This window comes from Canis lupus, chromosome 7 (genome assembly GCF_011100685.1).
Source record: "Canis lupus familiaris isolate Mischka breed German Shepherd chromosome 7, alternate assembly UU_Cfam_GSD_1.0, whole genome shotgun sequence".
NCBI classification, from domain to species: domain Eukaryota; kingdom Metazoa; phylum Chordata; class Mammalia; order Carnivora; family Canidae; genus Canis; species Canis lupus.
The window spans coordinates 40223958-40248239 of NC_049228.1; the positions used below are offsets into that span (position 1 = coordinate 40223958).

At 49.2% G+C, this 24282-nt stretch overlaps 1 protein-coding gene across 3 annotated transcripts in view; it reads left to right on the top strand.

Moving 5' to 3' along the window:
- The first annotated feature begins 1973 nt into the window (after positions 1-1973).
- TP53BP2 (tumor protein p53 binding protein 2) overlaps positions 1974-24282 on the top strand; it is a 55943-nt gene continuing 33634 nt past the window's right edge. For 2 of the 3 annotated variants that reach the window (XM_038542890.1, XM_038542891.1), the window contains exon 1: positions 1974-2213. In XM_038542890.1, coding sequence (XP_038398818.1) covers positions 2187-2213 — 27 coding nt within the window. In that variant the 5' untranslated portion in view covers positions 1974-2186. The remainder of the gene's footprint in view (positions 2214-24282) is intronic. The other variant, XM_038542894.1, reaches the window with a different exon arrangement.

Sequence of the window (24282 nt, forward strand, 5' to 3'; positions counted from 1 at the left end):
CCAGCTTCCAGGTGGTAAAGAGACGTGTTTTCTATTGCCCAAAACTGGAAGTTTGGTGGATCATGATATCTCAGGTTGTTTCTGAGATTTTTTTGTGTGCAAGAAAATAATGAAAACCAGTGTAATACAGGGCCAGTTTTTTTTTTTAGGGCTAAATGGTCCCTCAATGAGCTGTGTGTTGCCAGGAAGGATTCTTGCTGTCTGTGTATGCGCTGGCTTTTGGGATGGGATGCCCGCTGGTGGTCTTCTGCAGCCTAGCTGATGGCAGCTTCATTCTCCGGCACAAACTTCTTAGACTTATCCTTGACTTCTTTCTCTCATATTCCATAGCTAACCTGTCAGGGAATTCCGTGGGGTGGGCCTTCACCCCTTCGTCAGGCCACGGCTGCTGCCTAAGCCACTCCCGTGTCCAGCCTGGCTTACTGCAACAGCTTCCTGCAGGTTCTCGGCTAAGGCCCAGTGGGTTCTGCCCAGCAGGCAGGGGGTCCCAGAGAAACGGTGGTCAGATCATCTGCTCCAAACCCTTCCAGGGCTCTCCACTTCGCTGGGAGTGTGGCCAACGCTCTCGCATGGGCCAAGTGCGCCCGTGTCACTGTGCTGTCCTCCTGTGGTCTCTGCAGTTGCCTGGCTCCCAGGCAGGCTTCCTGGAGGAGGGGTCATGTGCACATGTGCTCCTCCAGCTCGGGGGCCTCGGGTCTGGGTCCTGGGTCTGGTGGGGTCATCTGCTTGGACCACCCTCCATAGAGTTGTACCTGCAGGCTCCTCCCCCAACTTCTTTTAATTTTGTCTTTGTACCCCTACTGGTAATTTGTGTAATTATTACTAATACGCTGCGCTATTACACTGCACTGTGCCTCCAATTTTTGTTCTGTGCATCAGTATGAGCACTCCCCATGCGCGGCAGGTGTTTGATAAACGCTGAACCAACAGCCGGCATGGAGCCCCTGCTAACCTACCTAGGCGTCAAACCGCGGTTTTGAAGAATTTTGCATTCTCAAGGAATTAGCCCTTCTTCATCTTTTCCAGGTACGTGGCCAGGGTGCAGGTATTTGCTGGATATCTGGAAAAGGGGGTGCCTGTCCTGGAGGCTGGGTGCTGGCAGTGCTGTCCTCGTCTCGCTTCTCAGCCTCCCTCCAGAGGACGGCCCCCCCGAGTGCCCCCCCCCCCCCCGCTCTTCCCCGGAGTGTCCCTCACGGGATCCGCCCCCCCAGGGCCCCCATCCCCCATCCCCCAGCACCCAAGGGCCCCTTCCCCCAGCACCCGCTCCTCTCTCCCTCCTTCCCCTCCCAGGGCCCTCGCCCCCCCACCCCGCCCCGCCGCCAGAGTTCTCTCCTCCTCCCTCCCCCACCCCAGTGCCTGACAGGCTCGGCAGCCGCCTTCCTCAGAAGGCTGCTGGGCACACTTTTTGTTTTTTGTTTTTATTTATTTATTCATGAGAGACACAGGAAAGAGAGAGGCAAAGACACAGGCGAGAAGCAGGCTCCATGCAGGGAGCCCGACGGGGGACTCGATCCCGGTCTCCAGGATCAGGCTCTGGGCTGAAGGCAGGTGCTTAAACTGCTGAGCCACCCGGGCTGCCCTGGGCACACTTGTAACCGTTTTGAAGGCTTGTTTATTGTGCCTGTGGCAAAAATATGTACGACCTACCGTTGAAGTCATTTTTAAGTGCATTCCTTCATTAAGTTAAAGCGAGTCAGACCGGAGCGTCGCACCGGAGTCCCGGCGAGTGGCCGCGAACCGGCGCCCCCCGGACCGCCCCGCGGGTCTCCCAGCCCGGCCCGCGCAGGCGCGCTCCCGGCCCCGCCCCGCCCCCCCCGCCCCCCCGCGCGGTCCCCGCTCCCGCCCGCGCAGGCGCGCTCCCGGCCCCGCCCCCCCGCCCCCGCCGCGCGCCCCGCCCCCGCCCGCGCAGGCGCGCTCCCGGCCCGCCCCTCCCCGCCGCCGCGCGCGGTGGGCGGAGCGCAGAGGGCGCGCGGGCGGTCGCGGGCGCGGAGCAGACAAAGCGGCGGCGGGGCCGCGGGGGGTAGGCCTGCGGCTCGGCGGCGCCCCCGCCCGCGGGGAGGGCTCGGAGGACCGCCCACGCCGCGGCCGCCTCGCAACAGGTCGGCCGCCTTCCGGGAGCCTCGCCCTGCGCCGCCGCCCCCCGCTCCCGAGACCTGGGCGCCCCGCTCGGCTCGGGCCGCGGCTCCATGCGGTTCGGCTCCAAGATGATGCCGGTAAGCGCGCGGACGGGCGCCCAGCCGGGGGCGGGGGCGGGGGCGGGGGGCGGGGGGCAGCTCGCGGCGCGGCCGCCCCCTCCGCCCCCCCCCGCCCCCGCCGCCCGCCGCAGCCCCGAGCCCTCCGGGCCCCCGGCCCCCGGCCCCCGCCCCGGCCCCCGCCCCCGCCGCGGGCAGCTGCGCGCGCACGGCCGCCGAAACTTTCCTGGGTCCTCGGTGCGGTCGCGAGCGTCGAGAACTGGGCCCGGGAGTCGCGGCTGCTTTGTCCTTTTAGAAAACTTTTTGTCAGAGCGAAATAGGCACAAAACTTGCCCTTGCCTTAGTTTTGCTTGCGTTTCGCTCTCTGCGACGGCAGCCCGACTGCGCCCCGGGCTCCCCTCCCCCACGGGCTCCCCACCGGGCCCCCCGCTCCCCTGACCCTCCTCCCCCCAGGTCCCCGCCCCGAAGCCCGGGCTCCCCCGGCCCGCGAACCCCACTGAGCCCGGGACCCCCTACCCCTGAGCCCCACTTCGACCCCCCAACCCTACAGAGCTCCCTATCCCCCCACGAGCCCCCCCACCCCCACGCCTCCTCCGGACGCCCCACCCTAATCCTCCGGGTACCCTGAGACCTCCTGAGCTCCCTGGCTCCCCGAACCCCCAGCGCCGCGAGCCCCGGCCAGGGCAGGGCAGGGCCCCCTGCGGCCGCGGGCAGACACGGGTGGAGTGGGTGGAGCGGCGCTTTCCTTCTCAGCGCCCGCGCGCTGGGGGGCCCGAGGGGCGCTGCGCTGCTGGGGGCTCGTGCACGCCCCCCAAGCTGTGCTCGCGCCTCTCCCCCAACCCCGGGTCGCTCCGCGGCTCTTGGTGCTTTCTTAGGGCCTCCTGTGCGGGGAGGAAGCAGCAGGGAACTTTCAGCCCATCTGTGGGCTCCCCGATAGGCCGTCACAGGTGGAGAAGTTTGGTCCCTGGTCCCCGCCTCTGTCGTGGGGGGGAGTCCAAAAGGGTCAGGGTCCCAGCCGACTGGTCTAAATTGGAGTTGTGCAGTTCCGCTGGTTTGGGATATTTTGTCCCGCCAGGATTAAGGGATTTGGGAAGTGTTAGTTATGCATCCTGTTTAACACCTAGTTACAAAGTAAATTTTGTGATGCACATACCCAGTGTTACAATATGGACCTGGATGAGGGGAGTTTGCTATTAAAATCTCTATCCCTTGGATTTGCATTTCTCTCTCTCTCTTTTTTTTTTTAATTTTTATTTATTTATGATAGTCACAGAGAGAGAGAGAGAGAGAGGCAGAGACATAGGCAGAGGGAGAAGCAGGCTCCATGCACCGGGAGCCCGACGTGGGATTCGATCCCGGGTCTCCAGGATTGCGCCCTGGGCCAAAGGCAGGCGCCAAACCGCTGCGCCACCCAGGGATCCCTCTCTCTCTCTCTCTTTTTTAACATTTCTTTCTCTTGAAATGACTTTTGCAGATTGTCTCTAAATTTTCCTAAAAATAGAAGCAAGACAAGTATTGGTTGCAATGTGATTTTTTTTTTTTTAAGATTTTATTTATTCATTCATGAGAGAGAGGTGGAGAGGCAGGCATCCTGTGGGGAGCTCAAAGTGGGACTGGATCCCAGGACCCCAGGATCACTCTCTGAGCTGAAGGCTGACACTCAATCACTGAGCCACCCAGGTACCCCTGCAGTGTGATTTTTTAAGGATAGTTTCATGTCAAGGTATCCTTAAAACTAAGGAGTTTTCCCTCTCCCAGCGATATTACCGGATGATCAGAATTTATAAAAAAGTTATGTTGCTCTTGAGACGTTGTGGTTCTCATTGCACTGAGCACAGACTCAAAGCCACCAACAACAGCCAGAGCTTCACTATTTGTTCCACTATGACCTTTGGGACCAGAACTGCCTTCTTTTAAAAAGTGATGTGTCTCAGACTCAGCATCTGTAAAATGGGGGTGATGATCATACTGGCTCTTTGGGTGGTGCTGAGGATCAGGGCTGCTGGTTCTGAAGCAGCGAGTCCAGTGCCCAGCTTGTAAGAGGGACGACGTAAGACCTTTTCTAGAGTTTGCAATCTTGGGATCCATAAACACGTGAAGCAAGTTTTCATTTAGTGGCATCATATTATATGTGTCTTTATCCTCTCATATCTTGGGTACTTGAAAAGAAACCTGTTTTCTTAACATTTATTTCTCATCTTTGGCTTTTAATATACTTGGATTTTAATTTTAAAGTTGAGTGAGGTTTCATATCTTATTACTTTGAAAATTCCTAACCAATTTATTGGGGAAAGCAGTGTGCTTCATATGAAAAAATGGATCATCTCAGGATGTAGACAGTTGCCTTGATATGCTTTTATTGTTGTGCTGATTAAAGGTACCTAACAAAAATTGCTATTTTAACCATTTTCAAGTGTGTAGTTCTCTAGCACTAAGTACATTCCTTGATTTGCCTTTAAAGGCATTCTAAAGATAACAGCTTGCTATTTAGACAGCATTATATACAAAATGTTTGTATATTTTCTCACCAAATGGTAGAGAATCAAGTGATTTTTTTATGTGGGACATGAAGTGATAATTGGACCCAAAACCAGAAGGAAAAGGTGCATTTTAGTAGGCTAACTAAAAATAAGTAGGCAAACAGCTGAGTATCAGGGTGGAGGTAATGATAGGGTGCGGCAGAGTGGCTGTGATAATTAACACTCATTTTCAGATACCCACCAAAGCATCTCTGATTCTCTGATATTTCTACAACTTGGTAAGAAGAAACTGATTAACCTCTTCTACTTGGCACCGTATTTTCCTTTATCGAAGAATGTGTTGTTTGCAGGTTGAGAGTATGGCTTTTTGAGTTGAGCCATCCTTATTGTACTTGGCTATCAAATAAAGGGAGGTAAGTATTAACAGCAAAATTTCTCAGCTATTTAAAATGATATCAGATATCTTTTTTTATCGCTTTCATTTTGTAAAGCATTATACCGAAGCAAAGCATATATTCAAAAATATTTTTATGAGTTCAGCTAACTCTAAAAGGATTCACTGTACTTTTGGATGTAGTTTTATACAAATTTCTGTACGGCTATTGAAATGGTAAATTAAAAACAAAACAAAACAACACATAAAACCACATGGTATTGTGCAGGGCCACATGGAAGGCCAGAGGACTTGAATTTGCCTGTCTGGCAGGTACTGTGTGTTAGGCATACAAGGTCCAACTGTGATGGAGATGCGCTGTGTCATGCTGTCCCGTATGGCAGCCACCAGCCACCTGCAGCTACAGCACTAGAAATGTGGCCGGTGGGATGAGAAACTGAAATTTTAAGACAATTATTTAGTTTTGATTACATCTAAATAGCCACATGTGCCTGGTGGCCACTGTATTGATACTGTAGTCACTTTGACAAAGTAGCACACAATTGTATGTTGGAATTGCACATTTGCAGCCTCGTGTTTCCATTAATACTTTAAAATGAAATTGTAATGGCCTGTTTACCCCTGATGACTTGGGAAGTGGGTTTTCCAGTTATTTAGTTCAGCGTTCTCTTTGAACCAGTCTCTTTGGGTGGCCCTGATACAGATAATGTTCTCAAGAAAATGATAGCTTACTTTAAAAAGCTCAATTGACCTGATCGTGATTTAAGTTTTAAATTTGTGGCATTTTCCCTTCTAAGGCCGCAGTATATCATAATTATTTCTAGTTATTCCATGATGCTGTAGGACAGTATCTGATCATGAGAGCTGCTAGTTTGGGAAGTCTAGGACCAAAAAAATAGATTCTTGCAGTATCTCCTTTGGAAGTCTGACAGCTGGTGGGTAGGATTTCTGTATTTCTAAAGGAAACTACCTGTGCAGCTCACAGACCAAAGGCATGACTGGCTTAAATACTTGCGTTATTTCTGTAAAAGGGTGGTATTACTTGCATATATTTTCCAAACTGAAATTATGTGTTGAAGTTAAAAAGCTGTCAAGTTGGGACGCCTGGGTGGTTGAGCGGTCAAGCGTCTGCCTTCAGCTCAGGGCGAGATTCCGGGATCTGGGATCGAGTCCTGCATTGGGCTCCTTTGCGGGGCACCTGTTTCATCCCTCTGCCTATGTCTCTGCCTCTTTCTCGGTGTCTCTCATGAATGGATGAAATCTTTAAAACAAAACAAAATTTCAAGTTACAGCTTTAGAACATTGTGTTTATATGATTATACCATGTGGTAAAAGAATTTCTTCTTGTTGAATAGTAATGTAGCAGGTTAATTTAGGTTTTATTCCAGAATAAAGTTTAAGGTCGGTTGTCTATCTTTATAGAATTGTGATTCTCAAAGGCTGTTAAATCCTCTATTCTTTAAAAACATGACAAGTACCTCACATTTTATGTGCTTGTGACTTCTGCTATATTCATTAAAAGCTGAAAAGTATTAAAAATTTTCTGCATTTTTACCTCTTTCAGGGAAACAGTTTAGACTTTATAAGGAACTTTAGCACAAGCATACAGCTGCTTGTGTTTTAACACTTGAAGATGATTTTAAGTATCTGGAGGCCATGAGAACAGAGGGTCATTTACTCGTGCTGCAACTGTTTTCTCTCCCACATCCCCTGCCCTCCAACAGTAGAAAGTGGAAACAGTGGAACAAAACCTGCTTTTTTTGTTTTTCCTGAAGCTTTTAAGGAATACTGTAGACCTTTATCTGTTGGTAATCTGTCACTGTGTGGGGCATTCCTTAAAAAGTCTGTTTAAAGCAAACTCATCACTGAGTCCTTCTTGGTACTCCTGTGTCATGGAGGGCCTCTTACCAGCTCAGAGAGGGGACTGTCCACCAGTGCCTGTTGGTGTGATTTGCCGTCTTGGGTTGCGAACCTCTTACCAGCCTCTACTAAGTATCAAAGGATAAGGAGAGTGGGGTAGGAGAGTTTAGGAATCTGGAATGTTCTTTTCCGCTCATGCCACTCTACCAAGTCAAACATGATTGAAATACTTGCCTTTTGGTGTGCTATGTTCTGAAGAGAACATTTTTCTTTAATGAGATGTAATTGAGAAAAGGAAACAGATGACAGACCGTGTATGAAATATATACTTATTTTGGAGTGCTGAGTGAGACATTAACATTTTACATTCTACTGGGGAGAGTCAAGAAGAGGTTGTAGTAGATAGGGGATCACCAGGTGACATGGTGGCAGGGCTCTGAAAACATTTTGTGTACTATCTCAGCAGAAGAAAATTATTTTATGAAAGAAATGTGTATTCTAAACAGAGATAATGTGTAGGAAAAGTAGCTTCCCAGACTCAGCAACTTGTCATTTTTAGATTTCTTTTTCTACCTAAAATTTATCCAAAACCAAATGATGTATTGAGATGATAAGAGAACTAAGTTTTCATTGAAAATATTCATTTGGCCAGTAAATACTGAACTTTTATTTTTTTTTATTTTTTAACTTTATTTTTAAAGGATTTTATTTATTTATTCATGAGAGACACACAGAGAGAGGCAGAGACACAGGCAGAGGGAGAAGCAGGCTCCATGTAGGGAGCCCGATGTGGGACTCAATCACGGGTCCCCAGGATCAGGTCCCAGGCCGAAGGTAGGCTCTAAACTGCTGAGCCACCAGGGCTGAACTTTTACTTCTTACATGCCTACTTTAGTTGTTTCTTTAGAAATACATTTTTAGCTCAGTACTACTTTTTTTTTTTTCCTAAAGATTTTATTTATTTATTCATGAGAGAGGAGACAGAGAGAGAGGCAGAGACACAGGCAGAGGGAGAAGCAGGCCCCATGCAGGGAGCCTGACGCAGGACTCGATCCGGGGACTCCAGGATCACACCCCGGGCCGAAGGTGGTGCCAAACTGCTGAGCCACCCAGGTTGCCCTAGCTCAGTACTACTGTATTTACATTTCAAACACTACAGTAAAAGCCTCTAAGACACAAGGTTAGAAAAGTAGTAGGAAGCCATAATGAGTAAATGGGTCTAGAACTCCAGTTTAAGGCGCTAGTGCTAGTAATGGAAGAGGGACTGCACAGTGGACTGACCTTGCACAGTGGAGGGGAACACTTCTGTGCAAACAGCTGTGGGCTCAAAAGCCCTGTGCTCTGGGTTCTCTCCCGGGGGAGGGCGCAGGAGTTCCTCCTGAGACCCCACCTGTGCCCCCCAATCCCATCCAATTTCCCCATGACCTTGTGAAGCCAGTCTTCTCATCCTTGTTCCATAGATGAGGAATTTGAAGCTCAAAAGGTTTTAGGAATTTGCTCCTGGTCACTCAGCCAAAATGAGATATGAACCAGGTCTGCCTGCAGACAAACACTCTCTGAGGCAGCAGTGCCTATATCAGGCTCTTTCTGTATGCTCTTGGCCATGGTGTTCTTTTGGTGAATGAGAACTTCAAGCAGTGCTCTTTAGGACATAACTACAATTGCTTAAGTCAGGAAAGGAAAAGACATTTTTCTGTATTTAAACCCAAACTGGGTGAGAAGATGAGTGTCGAATGACTCGGAGGAGACCACCTTGCCCAGTGCAATGGAAAAATACTTAGTGCTTGTTGTCTGTGTGCCTTGAACGCTCGGTGGAGATCTCAGCCCCTCCCTGGCATTGGCAGGAGGAGAGAAGAGGTGGGATGGCTACCATTTGTAGGAAGCGTGTGAAATCCTCTTCTCTGGAGGGTGTTCTTAAACAGGGCTGGAAAGGCCACGATGCTGGAAGAAAGGATCTAAGTGAATGGGTGTGTAGGGAGAACAGAAGGATGGGAAGACTTAAGTCACGTCTGCAGGGGTCTGGGTGCTGTCCCCAATCTTTGATCTTCAGCTGGTTCCAGAGGCATGAGTGGTACAGTAGTGACCTGACCTGTGCTTGATTGATCCCAGGATCCTGAGACCATGACCTGAGCTGAAGGCAGCTGCTTAACCAGCTGAGCCACCCAGACGCCCCCAGAAACTGATTTTGGATGAGATCACCATAAATCATTCGTCCTCTTTAACCTGTTGATTGTATTTGGATGGCTGTTTGGGCCAACATCAGTTTAGCAGAGACTTTGAAACTGTGTGCTGTGTCTCGGGCACTGTTCTAAGTGACATGGAACCAGGAGAGGAGAAGACTGTGGCCAGGGGGCTTACCTTCCATGGAGTGGAATGGGGAGGGGTGGGGGACATGGAGAATAGGAAAGAAGGGGGTGAGAGTGGGATTCCAGTAGGATCAGTTGGCTGGGATGTCTGCTTTAGATTGGGGGCCAGGGAAGTGCCAGTTCAGCTGAGACCTGGAGTTGGAGTTCAGCACAGGAGGAGCTGGTCCTGTGCGTCACGTGGACAGAGTCTGAGCTGGGGGCATAGGCAGGAGGAAACAGTGCAGCCCCGGAGCACTGGCATTCCGTGTATAGCGGGAGCACTGGTGGGGATTCGGTAGCCCTGGGGGAGTGACAGCAGGGCCTGCAACTCATCAATTCTAAAGACCTTGGAGAGCCAGTTGTGCAGGAGCCAGAGGGGATCAGCAGGAGAGGCGGGGAGTGGGAATGCGTCTCAGGGCCTTAGGAGGAAGGTCCACAGACAGCAGTGTAAAGGGAGCAAAAGCCATACCTTATCACCCCAAGGGCCCAGCCGATAGTGTGAACTGGTGGTGAACTTGTTATCTTAAATAAAGCAGTCACTTTACCTGCAAAACTGGGTTTATTGGGAATAGCAGAGAATGGCAGTTTGGGACCTGCGAGCTGCGTCAAGACCATGGACAAGTCCAGCCAATGAAGGAGAAGAACATTGTTTTATGGGCAAAGAGGAGAGGAGGCTGGGAGGGATTGTTCTGAAGCAAAGGCCGCTGGAGAAAAGGCAGAGTTGAGGGTGATGGTGACTTGTCACTGGCTGAGCTGCAGGGGTGCTCACTTCTTGCGGGAGTTGTAGCGCCCATCTTTCCCATTGGGGCCTGGAGTTCAGGATTCTTCCTGATTGAGGGTTCTTCTCTTGGGTTTGACACTGACCCTGAGTCATGGGGCTGCCTCTTTCAGCCTCCCCTTCTGCACCCAGAATCCACCTTAGTGACCTTTCCCTTTACTGACTTTCACAGACTCGATGGACACAGTTTGTCTGCTCTAATGACACGCCCCCGCCGTGCCACTGAGAAACCCAGGGTGAGAGAAGCAGCAGGAGTACCTCCCAGGGTTGAGAATAAGACGAGGCAGGAGTGAGGGAAGACTGCTCCCGTACCCGCAAGCTTCTTCCTAAGGGATTAGAGAGAAACCAGACTTTATAGAATTAGGGAGTTCTGAAGAGCTCCAGAGGAGTGGTCATTCACTGGGGTTCTGAGTAGGGCAAATCCGGTTTTTGAAGGAAGCCCTGACCTTAAAAATGTTTTACAGCAACTGTACTTTGGACCAGGTGACTGGACCGCCTTGGCAGCTTTGCTAGGTTCACCTACAAGTCCCTTTACCAATTGTCTTTTAAATCAGGGATAGCTTCCTCTTATCAACAGATGCATAGAAGCCAGCCATCTAGGAAATTCAGGTCTACAGAGGGCCTCCTGACTGTTTTTCTGAACCACAGTTGCTAGCTAGTTTGTGATAGGTGGGTCATTTTGGTAATTTGCTGATTTCTAGAAAAAGGGGGCTATTTTGGATAAGACTTTATTTTAAAGGTAGAAAGGTCTTCCCTGGCAGGTTTTGCTTGTTGCTGCAAGCCGCTGGAGAGGTGGGGGTTGGCCCCCTTTCCTTTGGGTCTTGCATGTCCCTGCCATCCCATGCCATCCTTGTATCCCAGCCCCGCTCTGGCCCCGATGCTCCCGCCGCCTCCTGGCCCGGCTCCTGCCGTCCTCTCCTTATTTATCTTTCTGCTCTATTCTCTGCCCCTTTGGTCCATTCTACATACTGGTTACCCGGAGTTTTTCCTGAAATGGTCTTCCCTCTCCAGAATACTCCAGGAGTGCGGGATGAGCTCCCTAGTCAGGTGAAAAGGGTCTGAGGGTTAGCCTGGTGGGTTTCAGCCCTTCTTTGCCAACCACATGCTTCCATTCCAGAGTCCTGAGCCTCACAGGAGACGTGATGGAAAGATGCAAAACACCAAACAAGTCAGCATCCGCTCCCACTACAGTCTCTGGCCTGCCGTTGGCATTGCGTCTCCCTTCCAGGAGATGCGCCTCCTGCCTCGTCAGTGCCCCTGGGGGGGATCTGCATTAGGGCTGGTGGCGGGCTAGGCACTTGTGTTCTGGTGCTCATGGCAAGTTTAGCCCATCACACGCTTCCGTCCACAGCGAGCTCTGTGCCATCTGATTGCGCTGTGACCCTGTGTTTGAGAGAGAGACATCAGGTGTGCACACTGCAGCTTGGGTTGAGAATTGACCTGTCCATGTTTATGTGTCCAGTCTTGCCCCCACTGTCACATTTCAGCAGCTGGAGGACTGTGGTTATGATGCCACGCCTGTGCTTTCACGCCCCTGGGCCCCACACGTGATGTTCCTCTTCCTGCAGAGCCTCTGAGGTGTGGCCAGATGTTCACAGCCCCCTGGAGCTCCTGGAGGCCAGGCACATGCCCTTCCCTTGAGGGTTTCTAGTGCTTGGCGCACTCTTTGACACACAGTGGGGACTTAATATTGTTTGAGTGAATGAGTGTTTGAGTGTTCCTTTTTTTTTTTTTTTTTTTTTTTTTTTAGAGATTTTATGTATTAGAGAGAGAGAGCGCCCGTGAGCAGGGGGAGAGGGAGAAGCCTGAGCAGAAGGCAGACGCTTTCCTGATTGAGCCACCCAGGAGCCCCTGAATGTTCTTTTGTTTGGTCTTCTTGGTGTGGGGGTGGTTCTCACCCACCTATATTGTGATTAGCTTTTGAGCTTCTTTAGAGAGTTCACAGAGCTGAAACCTTTGAGGGTGGAGGAACACTTCATTGGTGTATGAGACAGAAAAGGGAGAACTGGAAACCCTGGACTGGTTGTCCTCATGGCATCATGGGTAGCTCTGAGAAATAGTGTGCTTAGTGAAGAAAAGCGAGAAATCAGATGAAAAGTGCCTTTCTGTGAAATCATCCTGCACACACGAAGCACCAGCGCCAGCGGTAGAGAACAGCGGGGTCTGGATGGGTGGTGACCTAGTTAAATATAGTTTTTAGTCCTCTTAGTGTATTTGGTGTTTGTGTACGACAGATATTGAAAGCAGAGTGGCCTCATGCAAGTTGCTCTGTAGCATATATTTGGAATTTGAGATCTATTTCAGGCCTAAGGCATAGTTGAAAAGGAGAGGACAGATTTCTTAAGTTACTCTAAAATAAGCAGAAAGGGAATCCCTGGGTGGCTCAGCGGTTTAGCGCCTGCCTTTGGCCGGGGGCGTGATCCTGGAGACCCTGGATCGAGTCCCATGTCAGGCTTTTCTTGCATGGAGCCTGCTTCTGCCTCTGCCTGTGTCTCTGCCTCTCTCTCTATCTCTTTTGAATAAATAAATAAAATCGTAATAAAATAAAATAAACAGAATGCCTTTTTTCCTCCTTTGAGCCATTGTCTGCTTTGGGAAAGCTCACTTTGAAGTTCTACCACACGTTTGTGGAGGAGCTCACTCTTGCTCATGCTCTGCTCTGCTGACTCTCCAGGCTGCCATGGAGCTCTGCGTGTCTGCCCCACAGCATCCGTGCAACTCCGTGAGCACGTGTTGTGGACTTGCTGTGTGTGAGATCTGAGATAGCATGGGGGGTGGAGGAAGCCTTTAAGGGTCAGAATCTCTGTCCTAAAGGAATTTGTAGACCAGTGAAGTAGATAAGACAGGTATAAACAACTGTGTGTGAGTGGACGTTGGAGAAGCAAAGAGAAAATTTTCTTGTGGCTGGAGGGGTGTGTGTGTATATGTGTATGGGTGGAGGAGGTGCTGACGGCAGTTTGAGGGTCTTTCAGTTATTCTAGAAGCATAGGGATGACTTGGACACTAAAGCGACAGGGTGTACCAACAAGTGAGCTAACCCAGGAGATGTGTGAAGAAAAGTATGGCTTTTTAGGTTTCTCATTTGGTGATTTGAGCCCATGACCATGCAACAGATCATGTAAACCAAGTTCTCTGAAATTCAAATTCTGCAAAGATAAATATGAGTGCCCGTGAATGTTTCAATACTGTTACCATGTTAGCTCCTGGTGCTGCGATGGTTTATGTGTGCTGGACAGGCCACTATGCTTGGTGGTCACTTGTTAGTGAGATAGCTCTGAAAGTGAGCTCTGTGTCCCATCCCTGCTCAAAACCCTCCAAGCTGGTGCTCCTCAAGCTGTGATGGAGTTGTGGGGCCCACCCCAACGGCTTCTGATTCAGGAGGTCTGCTGGGAGGGGGACCCCGTGGCCAACGCTTTCTGCTGTGACAGGTCCCTGGCTAATGCCCATGTCCTTGGTCTGGGGACCACAGTCTGGGAACCCCTCTAGTGACCTTTTGTATTAGAAAGCCTACTTGCTCTTGACCTTCGGGGCCCTGGTGAGTGAGCTTATTAGCACTGCCCCTTCTTTCTGTTTGTGTCTGCTGAGCCTTCTTATGGGATGTCTCCTCCCAGGGGTTCCAGGAGGCCCCTTGGGCCTCCATGCAGATGCCTCTCTGTGCAGATGCCTCTCTGGGGGGGCTGCGGGCCTTCCTGTCCCTGCCTGGCCCAGCCATGCCTGGGCTGGCTCAGTTGGTGCTTAGGAAATGCTAGTGGGTGCAGGTGGGAAAGATGTCCAGGTCAACAAGCAGTTGGGGCTGAAAGGGGACAGAACCAGGAGCTTCTTCAGAGGGATGGACGTTGGGAGGACACCAGCCCCGTGAGTCTCAGAGGCAGCAATGCTGTAGGCTTGCAGGCACGAAGCGGGGATGTAATAGACGTCTGGGAGCAGTGTGCAGCTTTCTGAGAGAGCATGATTTCTCCGTATGCAGAGTATGTTTCTCTCAAAGTAGCTGTTTCCTATTTGCTGTATTATTTTTTTCTGGAATGGGGGTTATCTTGGAAGATGACTGTTCTCTGGATGACACTGAGTGGTTGGCAATCTCCCTGTTTGATGGACTTCTCTTGCTGTCCAGATCATTGTTGAAACTTCCCATGTTGTTGATTTCTAACTTTGTTCACATGCTGGAGTGGCCAAAAGAGTGAAAAAATACCCATTGATTATGATTTTATGATGTTGCTTTAACTAACTCAAATGTGGCCAATGGAAGCTGATGGACTGATTTTAAAATATGCTGTAATAAAAAGCAGTGCAGTTAATGTTCAAGTGGGCTTAAACATCACTGACCCTTAATGGAGTGCTGGTTGATGTAACTCATGGTCTTCTATGAAGGATTGATGAGCAGCAGCCCAGTGGCCTTGAGAGTAAATTCTGGGCAGGAGTCAAGGCAGCCTGGAAGCAGTGGTGCCCTGATAGCCCAAACAAAGCTGTGCTGGTCTCTGAGGGCCAGGACTGGGAGATGCCAGTCCTGCACCCCGAGGGAGGCTCCCCACACAAGTGGATGTGGAGATCTGGGCGGAACACTGGGCTTTCAGGCTGGCAGCCTGGTTCACAGGGAAGCCCACCTGTGAGGAGGCGTGGCAGGAGATCCTGGAAGGTGGGGATGACCTGCATGTCATTTCTAGCCCTTCTGTTCTCCGCAGTCATGGCTGGGCTGACAAAGCTTTGGCTGATGCCTCCTGTTTGTTCATTCAGTCCCTGTTCTGTCTGATTGTGTTAGGGGAGATGTTTGCCCTGAAGGGCTTCTCTTCCAGAAGGCCACCCTGGGCCTTGGCTGTGGGCAGGGTGCAGCACAGTGTAAAAGGAAAGTGGTGGTTTGCATTTCTCCCTGCACAGGGGTGTGTCAAACCCCAAATGGGGCTGACTCCTCCCTGATCTCCCCACCAGCCTTGTTGCTAGCTGGCTGTCCTTACGCTGAGTCCCTGTGAGTTGTCAGGCTTGGGGAAGATTTGTGTCCTCCTTTTTATGGATTGTTCCTTTTCTTCTGAAGGACATTATTTCCCCCTTTCGTATTCTTTTTTTCTCCTAGGTAAACCCAGGGGATTTAAGTTTTAGGAGTCAGAAACTCCAGAGCTGTTAACACAGAGCCTTGTTTCCTCTGTGTAATGAGACCTTGATTCCTTTCTCTTTCTGTGGAACTTTACGTGATTTTTTAAATTAAAGGAATAAACTGTAGCCTCTGACACAAAGTAAATTTCTTATAACTGCCCTGACCAGTTTTCGGTTTGTGTGTGTGTGTGTGTGTTTCCTCTTGGAAGAGTCTTCCAAATTTTAATCTGAGATAATGCCTCTTGGAAAATGAGTCATTCTTACGTTAATAGCATAACATATAGTCACAGTGAATACATGTCCTCTAAAACGGAGCTCTTAAAAATAAATCTGCGACCCATTGTTTTTAATGAAGATAGCCTGTGACTTTGAAATTTTGGAAGGGCAAGTCTTCCTAGGCCCTGACGGGCGTGAGTCATTGCAGAATGCCAGGATGGTGGGCAGTGCCGGGCCAGGAGCCTTTCCTCTTTGATCAAGCACTTGAGAAGTCCATGCAAATAATCGTCACAGCCACCACGTTTGGTGGAGTATTTCCACATTCTTTTATCACAGTTACTTTTATGCTGAAATTATCATAAAAATCTATTAACATTGAGAACATTTTAAAGTGGTATCTGTACCTGCTCTCCTGTATGTGCAAGGAACTGTGCAAGCCAGTTCCTTTGTATGTGTGTTTTAAATGGTTATAATCTACAGCTTCACATAATTCTGCTTTGTGGCTTGATCTTAACCACTTTCCGGACACCGTACTTGTAGTAGTTGGCAGCGGGGTCGTAACCCTTCCAGCATCAGTTTTTAAACTTACTTTTCTGTGTTGCTAGATGTTTAGTTTTCTACATTACCCTTCGTAGATCTAACACAGTTGTGAAAATCTTACAGCATTTAGAGTTTTTCTTCATTTCAGTTATTTCTTTAGTTTAAATTCCCAGAAGTAAGGTCATGAGGTAAACATAATTCTGTGTAAAACACATTTTACTTTCCAAGCAGATTTTAGCAATGTATATAGTGTCATCATCATGTCAGGTGAAGCACTGTTCTATGGTCTCATTTCTGTTGGATCTTTTATTTTTATTTTTTTATTTTTTAAAGATTTTATTTATTCGTGAGAGACACAGATAGTCAGAGGGAAAAGCAGGCCTCCTGCGGGGAGCCCCATGCTGTACTCATCCAAAGACCCTGGGATCACAACCTGAGCCGAAGGCAGATGCTCAACTACTAAGCCACCAAGGTGCCCCTCTGTTGAATCTTTAATCAAATTACTAATTTAATTGCTGTAAGTAGGCACCTCATTGTTACACTTTAGTTAAAACAATGAATCCCCCCCCCCCCCCAGGTTTTGCAGTTTATTTCTGGTGACCTGCCTGTTATTCCCATGCTCTGAAGTATACTTTAGAGTTTATTGTTTATCGAGGGATCTCTTCTCCTTGTGGCTCATTCTTACAAAAATGAAGTTCCTGATTGACGAGTTGGCAAGGAGTTAGCATGTTGCCTCTCTCTGCCCCTGGGAGGGGCTGCTCCAGTCTCAGTCCTATGGAGGGCAAGAAGGCAGGAGGGCCAGAGGGCCGCCCCGCTGAGGTGTGTGCTTTCAGGTACCCCCTCAGTTCTTGGTCCTTGTGGAGCCCAGGCACATCTGTGATGCAGGTAACTCACCTTGAAGGTTCCCAGGAACAAGCTTGGAGCTTGAGTCCGTGAGAACAGGCAGGACTCTCATGACAGCCTCCCTGGGAAGTCCCATATTGTGTGCTTCCTTGTGGGCCAGGGAGCCGATGAAGTCATCTCTGGGTTCTTGAGAATATGGTGTTTTCAGATATATGTGGCAGGTGGCAGGAACAGATGACATATTTGGAAATAGGTTACTGGAGTTTTCTTATTCTCATGCTTTCCATGAATTTGTGTCTTTGTCCCAAAACCTCAGCCTGTCTCTGATCATGTGTATTTCTTTCATTTCTGATCTTCCATTTTACCTTCAGTCTCATTCAGTGCTTTGGTAGTAAATTATCTCATTTTCTACAAACACATTTCATCTCCCTCAAGAGATTTTTGTATCTTACACAGAAAGAAGGCAGTAGGCCTTTTAAATAGTGCTAGAATTCACGTTCCGTGAAATTCACCCTGTGAAGTGTGTGGTACAGTAGTTTTTTGTGACTTCATAGGGTTATGTAACCATCAGGACCAATTCTAGAAGTTTCCATCACCCTGACAGGAAGCCCCATACTCTCAAGCAGCAACACCCCACCCCCCACTGCCTTTAGCAACCATTACTGTGCTTTTTGTCTCTGTGCCCTTGAGTGTTCGGGACTTGTCCTGTTTGTGTCCGGCTTCCGTCACTCAGGGTAATGCTTTCATGGTTCATCCACGTTGTAGCATGTCTCCATGCTGCATTCTTTTTTTTTTTTTTTTTTAAGATTTTATTTATTTATTTATGAGATACACGGGGCGGGGGGCGGGGGCGGGAGGCAGAGACACAGGCAGAGGGAGAAGCAGGCTCCATGCAGGGAGCCTGACAGGCGACTCGATCCTGGGTCTCCAGGAACAGCCCTGGGCCGAAGGCAGTGCTAAACCGCTGAGCCACCGGGGCTGCCCTGCATTCTTTTTTATGGCCAAATGATACTCTGTTCTGATATAGTGAACTTCTAGGTCTGTTCCTTTTTTTTCTTTTTTCTTAAAGATTTTTTTTATTTGACAGAGAGAACACTAACAGGGGGAGAGGCAGAGAGAGAGAGGAAGAAGCAGACTCCCCGCTGAGCAGGGAGCCTGATGTGGGGCTTGATCCTGGGACCCTGAGATCATGATCTGAGGCCAAGGCAGACCCAGGCACCCTTAAGATCTGTTTCTTGATTGCTTGTTTCTCGTGGCCCCTGACTAAAGTTGAGGCAGCGTGGTGGCCCAAGAAAAGCACGATGGAACACATACTTGCCGTACACATCACAGCAGCAAGGCCCTGGGAAGTGGTGGTGTGTGGAGTAAAGTGGCATCTTGTGTTCATCTTACTGATTTCAGCCACTGGTTTCATCCAAATAACAATTTTATTATACACGTCATGCGTAATCATTCTAGAAAATGTAAGCGTAACTGAGCTCCTAGGAAGTTATAATCTTCTCACCAAGGCATAACTACTGTTAGTTTGGTGAATATAGTTCCAGGCTTTTTTCTATGCTTGGATTGCTCGTGTGTATACACATTTATGTTCCATCGTCCCATTTGTAGAAAAGGGGTGGTAAACTGTCTTGTAACAACACACTGCATAACCCACACGTTTTTGAAAATTTGTGCTTTATCCTTCTAAAATGTTTTGGTATCAGATGCTAGAAACTTCTAGATTTGACAATTTTATTTTCTATCTTTAAAAATTCATGAGTTACAGGCCAAAATTGTTCTCTGTGGGACTTATTTGATAGAGTCAACTCAAGTATTTTTTTAAGGCGGATTTTTCAACATGATAATAAAACTTAAACCAAATACAACTTCACCTTTTATTTCATTTCTTTAGGGAATTAAATTACATCTTGAAGAATTTTTTTCACCCTTTTGGAGCACAGCAAATTTGTGAAAAAAGATAAAAGTAACGTGGCCACATGAAGAATGTGTGCACCTGCTTTTTCTTGGGTTAATATGATTAATTTAGCCAGCCCTCTCTTTTGATCCTCTTTCTCATTTTTTTTTTTGCTACTCTTTTAAGTAAGAAGAGCATTGATATTTATTGAGAAAATCCCTGATTCACTTCCTCTATAAAATTTTAAGTAGGTATAAATTATCACAGTAAAGCCCATAATTGTGGCCAGATTATAACTTAAAAGATTTTAAATTATAAGTGATATATTAGTGTAAGTGATATTTAACCTTTATAACTTGGGGATATACTTATGTGTATACATTTAAAAGTGGATGAAATGAGTTTAAAAGTTTATTTCAGAGTTGGGATGCCTTTTCTTTGTTTTACTCATCATTTTCTAGGAGAGAGAAGCAGCAGTTACAAATAATGTGGCCAGTTGTGGCCGCTGGGACCAGGGGTGGTTCTCGTCCACCTGGAGGTGGCATATGGGGAGAGGGCCCTCTGTGGTCACTTAGTGTAAAGTGTCCTCGACTGGCTTCAGGCCACCCTTTCTGGCCAAGTTGTTGCCACTGTGCTGTGGTGGCCAGCTAAGAAATCCATCAAACTTGACAAATTGTCTTTGTGATATATAAAGTAGAATAATCTCTGGAACAAAGGACAGAGGTGAGGGTGGGACTGGCGGGTTGGCCTGGTGCAGACGGCTTGTGGGCTGTCTTGGCAGAGCCCAGGACACTGGGCAGCAGACAGTAGTTTAGAGAACGAGTCATGGTCATTATTGCCACCACCACTCTCATCTCTTTTGGGCTGGTCTCTGGCCTTTACACACCCCAGGAAGACCCCTCTGCTAGAATAGAAACCATACCCCTTTGGCTCAGGCTCCTTCTGTCTGGGACTCTCTCAGCTTCCTCTGCGCAGTGTTAAGGCAGACCATCTTGGGAGGCTTTGCTTTGCTGGGCCTGCGCCCTCCCCTCGGGGTCTCTGGTCTGGTCTGGCAGCCTCCAAGTGCCACTTGTGGGGCTAGGGGTTGGTTCTCAGGCATCTTTTCTTTATTGTTTTTTTTTTTAAGATTTTTAAAAAAATTTATTTATTAGAGACACACACACACACACAGAGACAGAGAGAGAGAGAGGCAGAGACACAGGCAGAGGGAGAAGCAGGCTCCATGCAGGGAGCCTGACGTGGGACTCCATCCCGGGTCTCCAGGATCACGCCCTGGGTGGAAGGCGGCACTAAACCGCAAAGCCACCGGGACTGCCCACAGGCATCTTTTCAAGACCCTAAGTTAACTGGATTTTATAGAGACACTATCTACTTTGTTTCTAGGGCCTGTTGCACGCCTTGGATTGAGTTTCTGTTTTCTTGTGGATGGCCTCTCTCAGTCCTTTGCTGAGTCTGTGTTCTCAGGGCCCCTGGACGTTGTGCAGCCAGCTCCAGTACAGCCCTCAGCTCTGTTCTGCATCTGCTGACCCTTGCTGATCTTGCCCAGCTTTGGGCCCATGGGCCTCCGTTCTCCTGTTGTATTTTCACCAGCCGCCAGCCGTGTGCAGTGAGCAGCCTCCTCGAGTCTGTTCTGGTATCTGGGAGACAGCTGCCCCAGCTGGCCCCCTTCTTACCTCTGTGTCACTCACCCAGGTGCCGAGGCAGCAGATCCAGGTTCACACCAGTCTCTCTGCTTTCACATCCACCTGATGCCCACCAAGTGTGTCTCTGGCTCTGCCTTCAAAATAAATCTATACCTAGCCGTTGTCACCACCTTTGCTGTCACTTGCAGTCTGGGCTGTCCTCCAGCTTGGGTGCCACATTTCCCCTGCACTGGGCTTGCATGCCCATCCCCTGGATCTGCTCATGCAGCAGCCAGAGTGTTTGAGATGACATCACTTCACTGCCCTGATTGGAATCCTCCAAGGACCATGAGATATGACTCACACACTACCATTCTGAAGTGTGCAGTTCAGTGGTTTTAGACTTTCCACAGGGCTATACAACCACCACAGTAATGCCAGCATGTTTCCATTGCTGCACACGAAGCCCCTCATGTGTTAGCAGTCACTCCCCCAGCCCCTGGCAACCACTTGTGTCTCAGTCTCTTAACAATTTGCCTCCAGTGGGCTCTTTGATTAAAATCCAGATTCTTTGCCTTGGCCTTTGAATAGTGGTTTCCAGACCAGTGGCATCCACATCACATGGGAGCTTATTAGAAATGCAGTCTCGGCCCCCTTCCCGGATCTACTCAATCAGAAAGTGAGGGTGGAGCCCAGAGGTCTGAGGTTAACAGCTCTCTGTCCATGCCCCAGTTTGAGGACCCGTGGCCTCATTAATCCCCTCTAATCCTTTTCCCTTGCTGCCTCTACTCCGACCCTGTTCTCCCACAGATAGAGCAAACTGGACCCTCCCCAGGGCCTCTATACATACTGTCTCCTCAGCCAGGCTGGTGTCTCATTCTGCTTACATGGCTGCCCAGGAGCCCTCCAGAATGTCCCTGCATCTGCATGTGGATGGGAGGACTGATGTGCTGAGCACCTTTTGCTGCCCCCCTCCCAGAGGTACTCTGCACCCTCCCCTCCCTGCCCTGTGCTCCCAGTGGTGGGCTTCTGCAGACCACAGTGCTGCGTCCCTTTCCACATGGTCCCCTCCGTTTTGAATTTTGTGCCTTGGGCTGTATTAGCTTTTTATTAAAGGTTATTTCCACATTGGGCCTTGGTCCGTGGAGCAGATGGCCTGTAAGTACTGAATGAGTGAAAAGAGTGTTGAAGTAGAGCAGGCTGGCTGGTGTGAGCTCAAGAACCACGAGGACGCAGCCTCTCTTTTCCATCAGAGTTCTGGCGGTTGCATGGGCCGCAGGCTCTGATGCATGTATCCACGCACACAGGGAGACTTGCCCTGAAAGTAAGTCTGAGGTGAGCCTGTCAGATGCAGGACCAGCTGCAGGAGTCGCTTGTTCATGAACAAGTACTGCGTGCTTGCTGCCTGCCAGGCCGTGGAGGTCACAGTGCTGAGGATACAGCACTGAAGGGACAGTCCACCAGCCTGTGTGGAGTGTACGTTCTAGAAGGGAAGGCAGGATAAAAACAAGTTAACTAAACATACAGCATGGTATGTGAGCGGCTGTGCCAAGGAGAGCACAAAGCAGGGAAGTGTGAGCTTGTGCACACGTGGCATTGGGATTTGGGGAAGGATGGCCAGGAAGGCCTCACTGAGAACGTAGCATATGAGTGCAGAACTACAGGGCCCAGGGATCCCTGGGTGGCGCAGTGGTTTAGTGCCTACCTTTGGCCCAGGGTGCTATCCTGGAGTCCCGGGATCGAGTCCCGCATCGGGCTCCATGCATGGAGCCTGCTTCTCCCTCTGCCTGTGTCTCTGCCTCTCTCTCTCTATGTCTGTCATGAATAAATAAATAAATAAATCTTTAAAACAAAACAAAACAAAACAAAACACTACAGGGCCCAGAGGGGTAGCCAAGTTGGCTGCAGACAGAGCAGGGCAGGTGGATAGGCTCCAGGGGCTGGGCCTGCCTGCTGTGTGCTGCGTGTGAGGATCCCAGGGAGGGAGCGGATTAGGAGAGGAGGCCCCCAAAGGTAATGGGGACAGGTATTGGTGGGCAGGGCAGGAGTCTGCTAATCCAGACCAGCTCCCCCTCCCTCCCCAGCTCTCACCCCACCTGACACAGCCACATGCCGAGCAGCCTGCATTTACTCCTCAGTTTACTCTGTGTCACCTGAGTTGTGCCACTCACACAGAACACTACCTCCCCCCTTCTGTCTCCAGATCCTGTCTTTTTTTTACAGAATCTATCCTTTCTCCCTGCCTTTGTTCAGGCCCTCACTCCGTGCCTGAAGGCTGGCTGCAGCGTGCAGAAAGGTTGGCTTTGACTCTGAGGCCCAAAGTCAGTGTCAGGTCTCGGAGTGGAAGACTCTTACTTTGAAGATGAGGACTGAGACTCAGGAGAAGTGACTTGGTTTCCCCAAGGAGGTCTAACTAATGAATCACAGAGCCAAGGGCAGAGCCCAGACCTCCTTCCGGGGGAGTCCAGAGTGGTGTCCCACTCACCCACCTGCTGGTGTGCCACAAGACTTCAGGACGGTGCCCACAGCCCGTCACCCTGAGTGCATCCTTGCACATGGAAGGTAGAAGTTGCTGTGGGCTTTCAGAACACATCTCTTGTTATGCTTATTTGTGATTGTATTTTTAAGTCCATGAAACTGATTTCCAGAAAGTAAAAGACCAGATCTCTACTAAAGTTTGGGTTACCATGGTTACCTAGAGCATTTCCTAATATTTTCCTGCTGTAAGGAACAGCCTGCAGAGTAGAAAATGGATCAAAAGAGCAGAATTGACCCTGTCATTTTAGTAGCCATTTCTGTGAGTCTTTTTCTTCCTTTATAAAGGAAGGTAATGACCCCATGTGCACGAGCTCTCCAGAGGGGGCTGTGGGCACAGGGAGGTGTTGGACCCTGCAGCAGGCCTGTCTCTTGTACCCTGTGTGCATAGCATACAGACTGTGTTAAATATTCCTGTAATGTGACAAATATCTCATGTCTGTGGTTTACAGTGAAAACACTGTGTTTGAAGCATTAAACTTGACCAAAAGTGTTGTGGGTGGGGAGTCCAGACAAGCACTGTGTGATACCAGAGTGTAAATGATGTAGCTCTGCCGTTAAATGTGCTGTGTGTTTTGTCAGAGCAGCAGCAGAGGGGATTCTGTGAGCTTAGTGAATCTTTGTTATTTTTTTCCAAGTGATTTTTGTCAAGGCTTTAGGATTTCTGTGTGGTTTTAAAGTGCTGCCTTCCTGTCTGTTTGAGGCCCGGAACTGAATGTCTTTATTAATACGGTTTGTCAGGATGGGAAGAACCGGGTATAATTAGCTTGAAAACTTCTCAGCTCACCCTGGGAAGCTGTACAGTTTTTCATGTTAATTTACCATTTCAACAGTACCCACAGTGTTAATTTTTCTGGGTTACTCCAATGTGTTCTCATGTTCCGGGTGACTTTCTATATGGCATGTGCTCACGTGAGTAGCAAGCATTGGCTGTAAGAAAGGAGGACTCAATGACCTTAAGAAAATGTGGTTGGGGTGAAAGACGAGCTGGAAGGTGCCTGGTGCTGAGTGTCCTTACCTGGGGGTGTGTCTTCCCCTGCATGGCTCCTCCTCTCACCCGACTGCACCCCTGTGGCACTGGGCCTGACGGGCTTACCTGTGTCTGTCACTGTCCCTAACCAGGTGCTGCCTTTTTGCACAGAAGAGCGTAATGCAGCTTTCTGCCCCCTCCTTGGGGGTGGGGTGGGTGAGGAAGTCCGAGCTGGAGGGGGAGGTGCGTGGCTGTGGGCAGGCCTATGTAGTCCTGAGGGCCCTGCAAATTCTGCTCATTCTGCTGTTTTATGGCCTTAAGAATCCCAGCTTTTTCCTGTGTTGGTGGCCCATTAATCATCGTTATAGAATATGTGCTGGTCCACAGAGTGGATGTTCCAAAGCCTTTGCATTCTCTTTTTGTTAGAAGAATTATTTTCATGGGATAGATGGCCACAGCGGGATTTCTTCCACATTGTTTGTATTTTATCCTGATACACGTTGACTTGCGTGGAGGAGGTATTCCCTG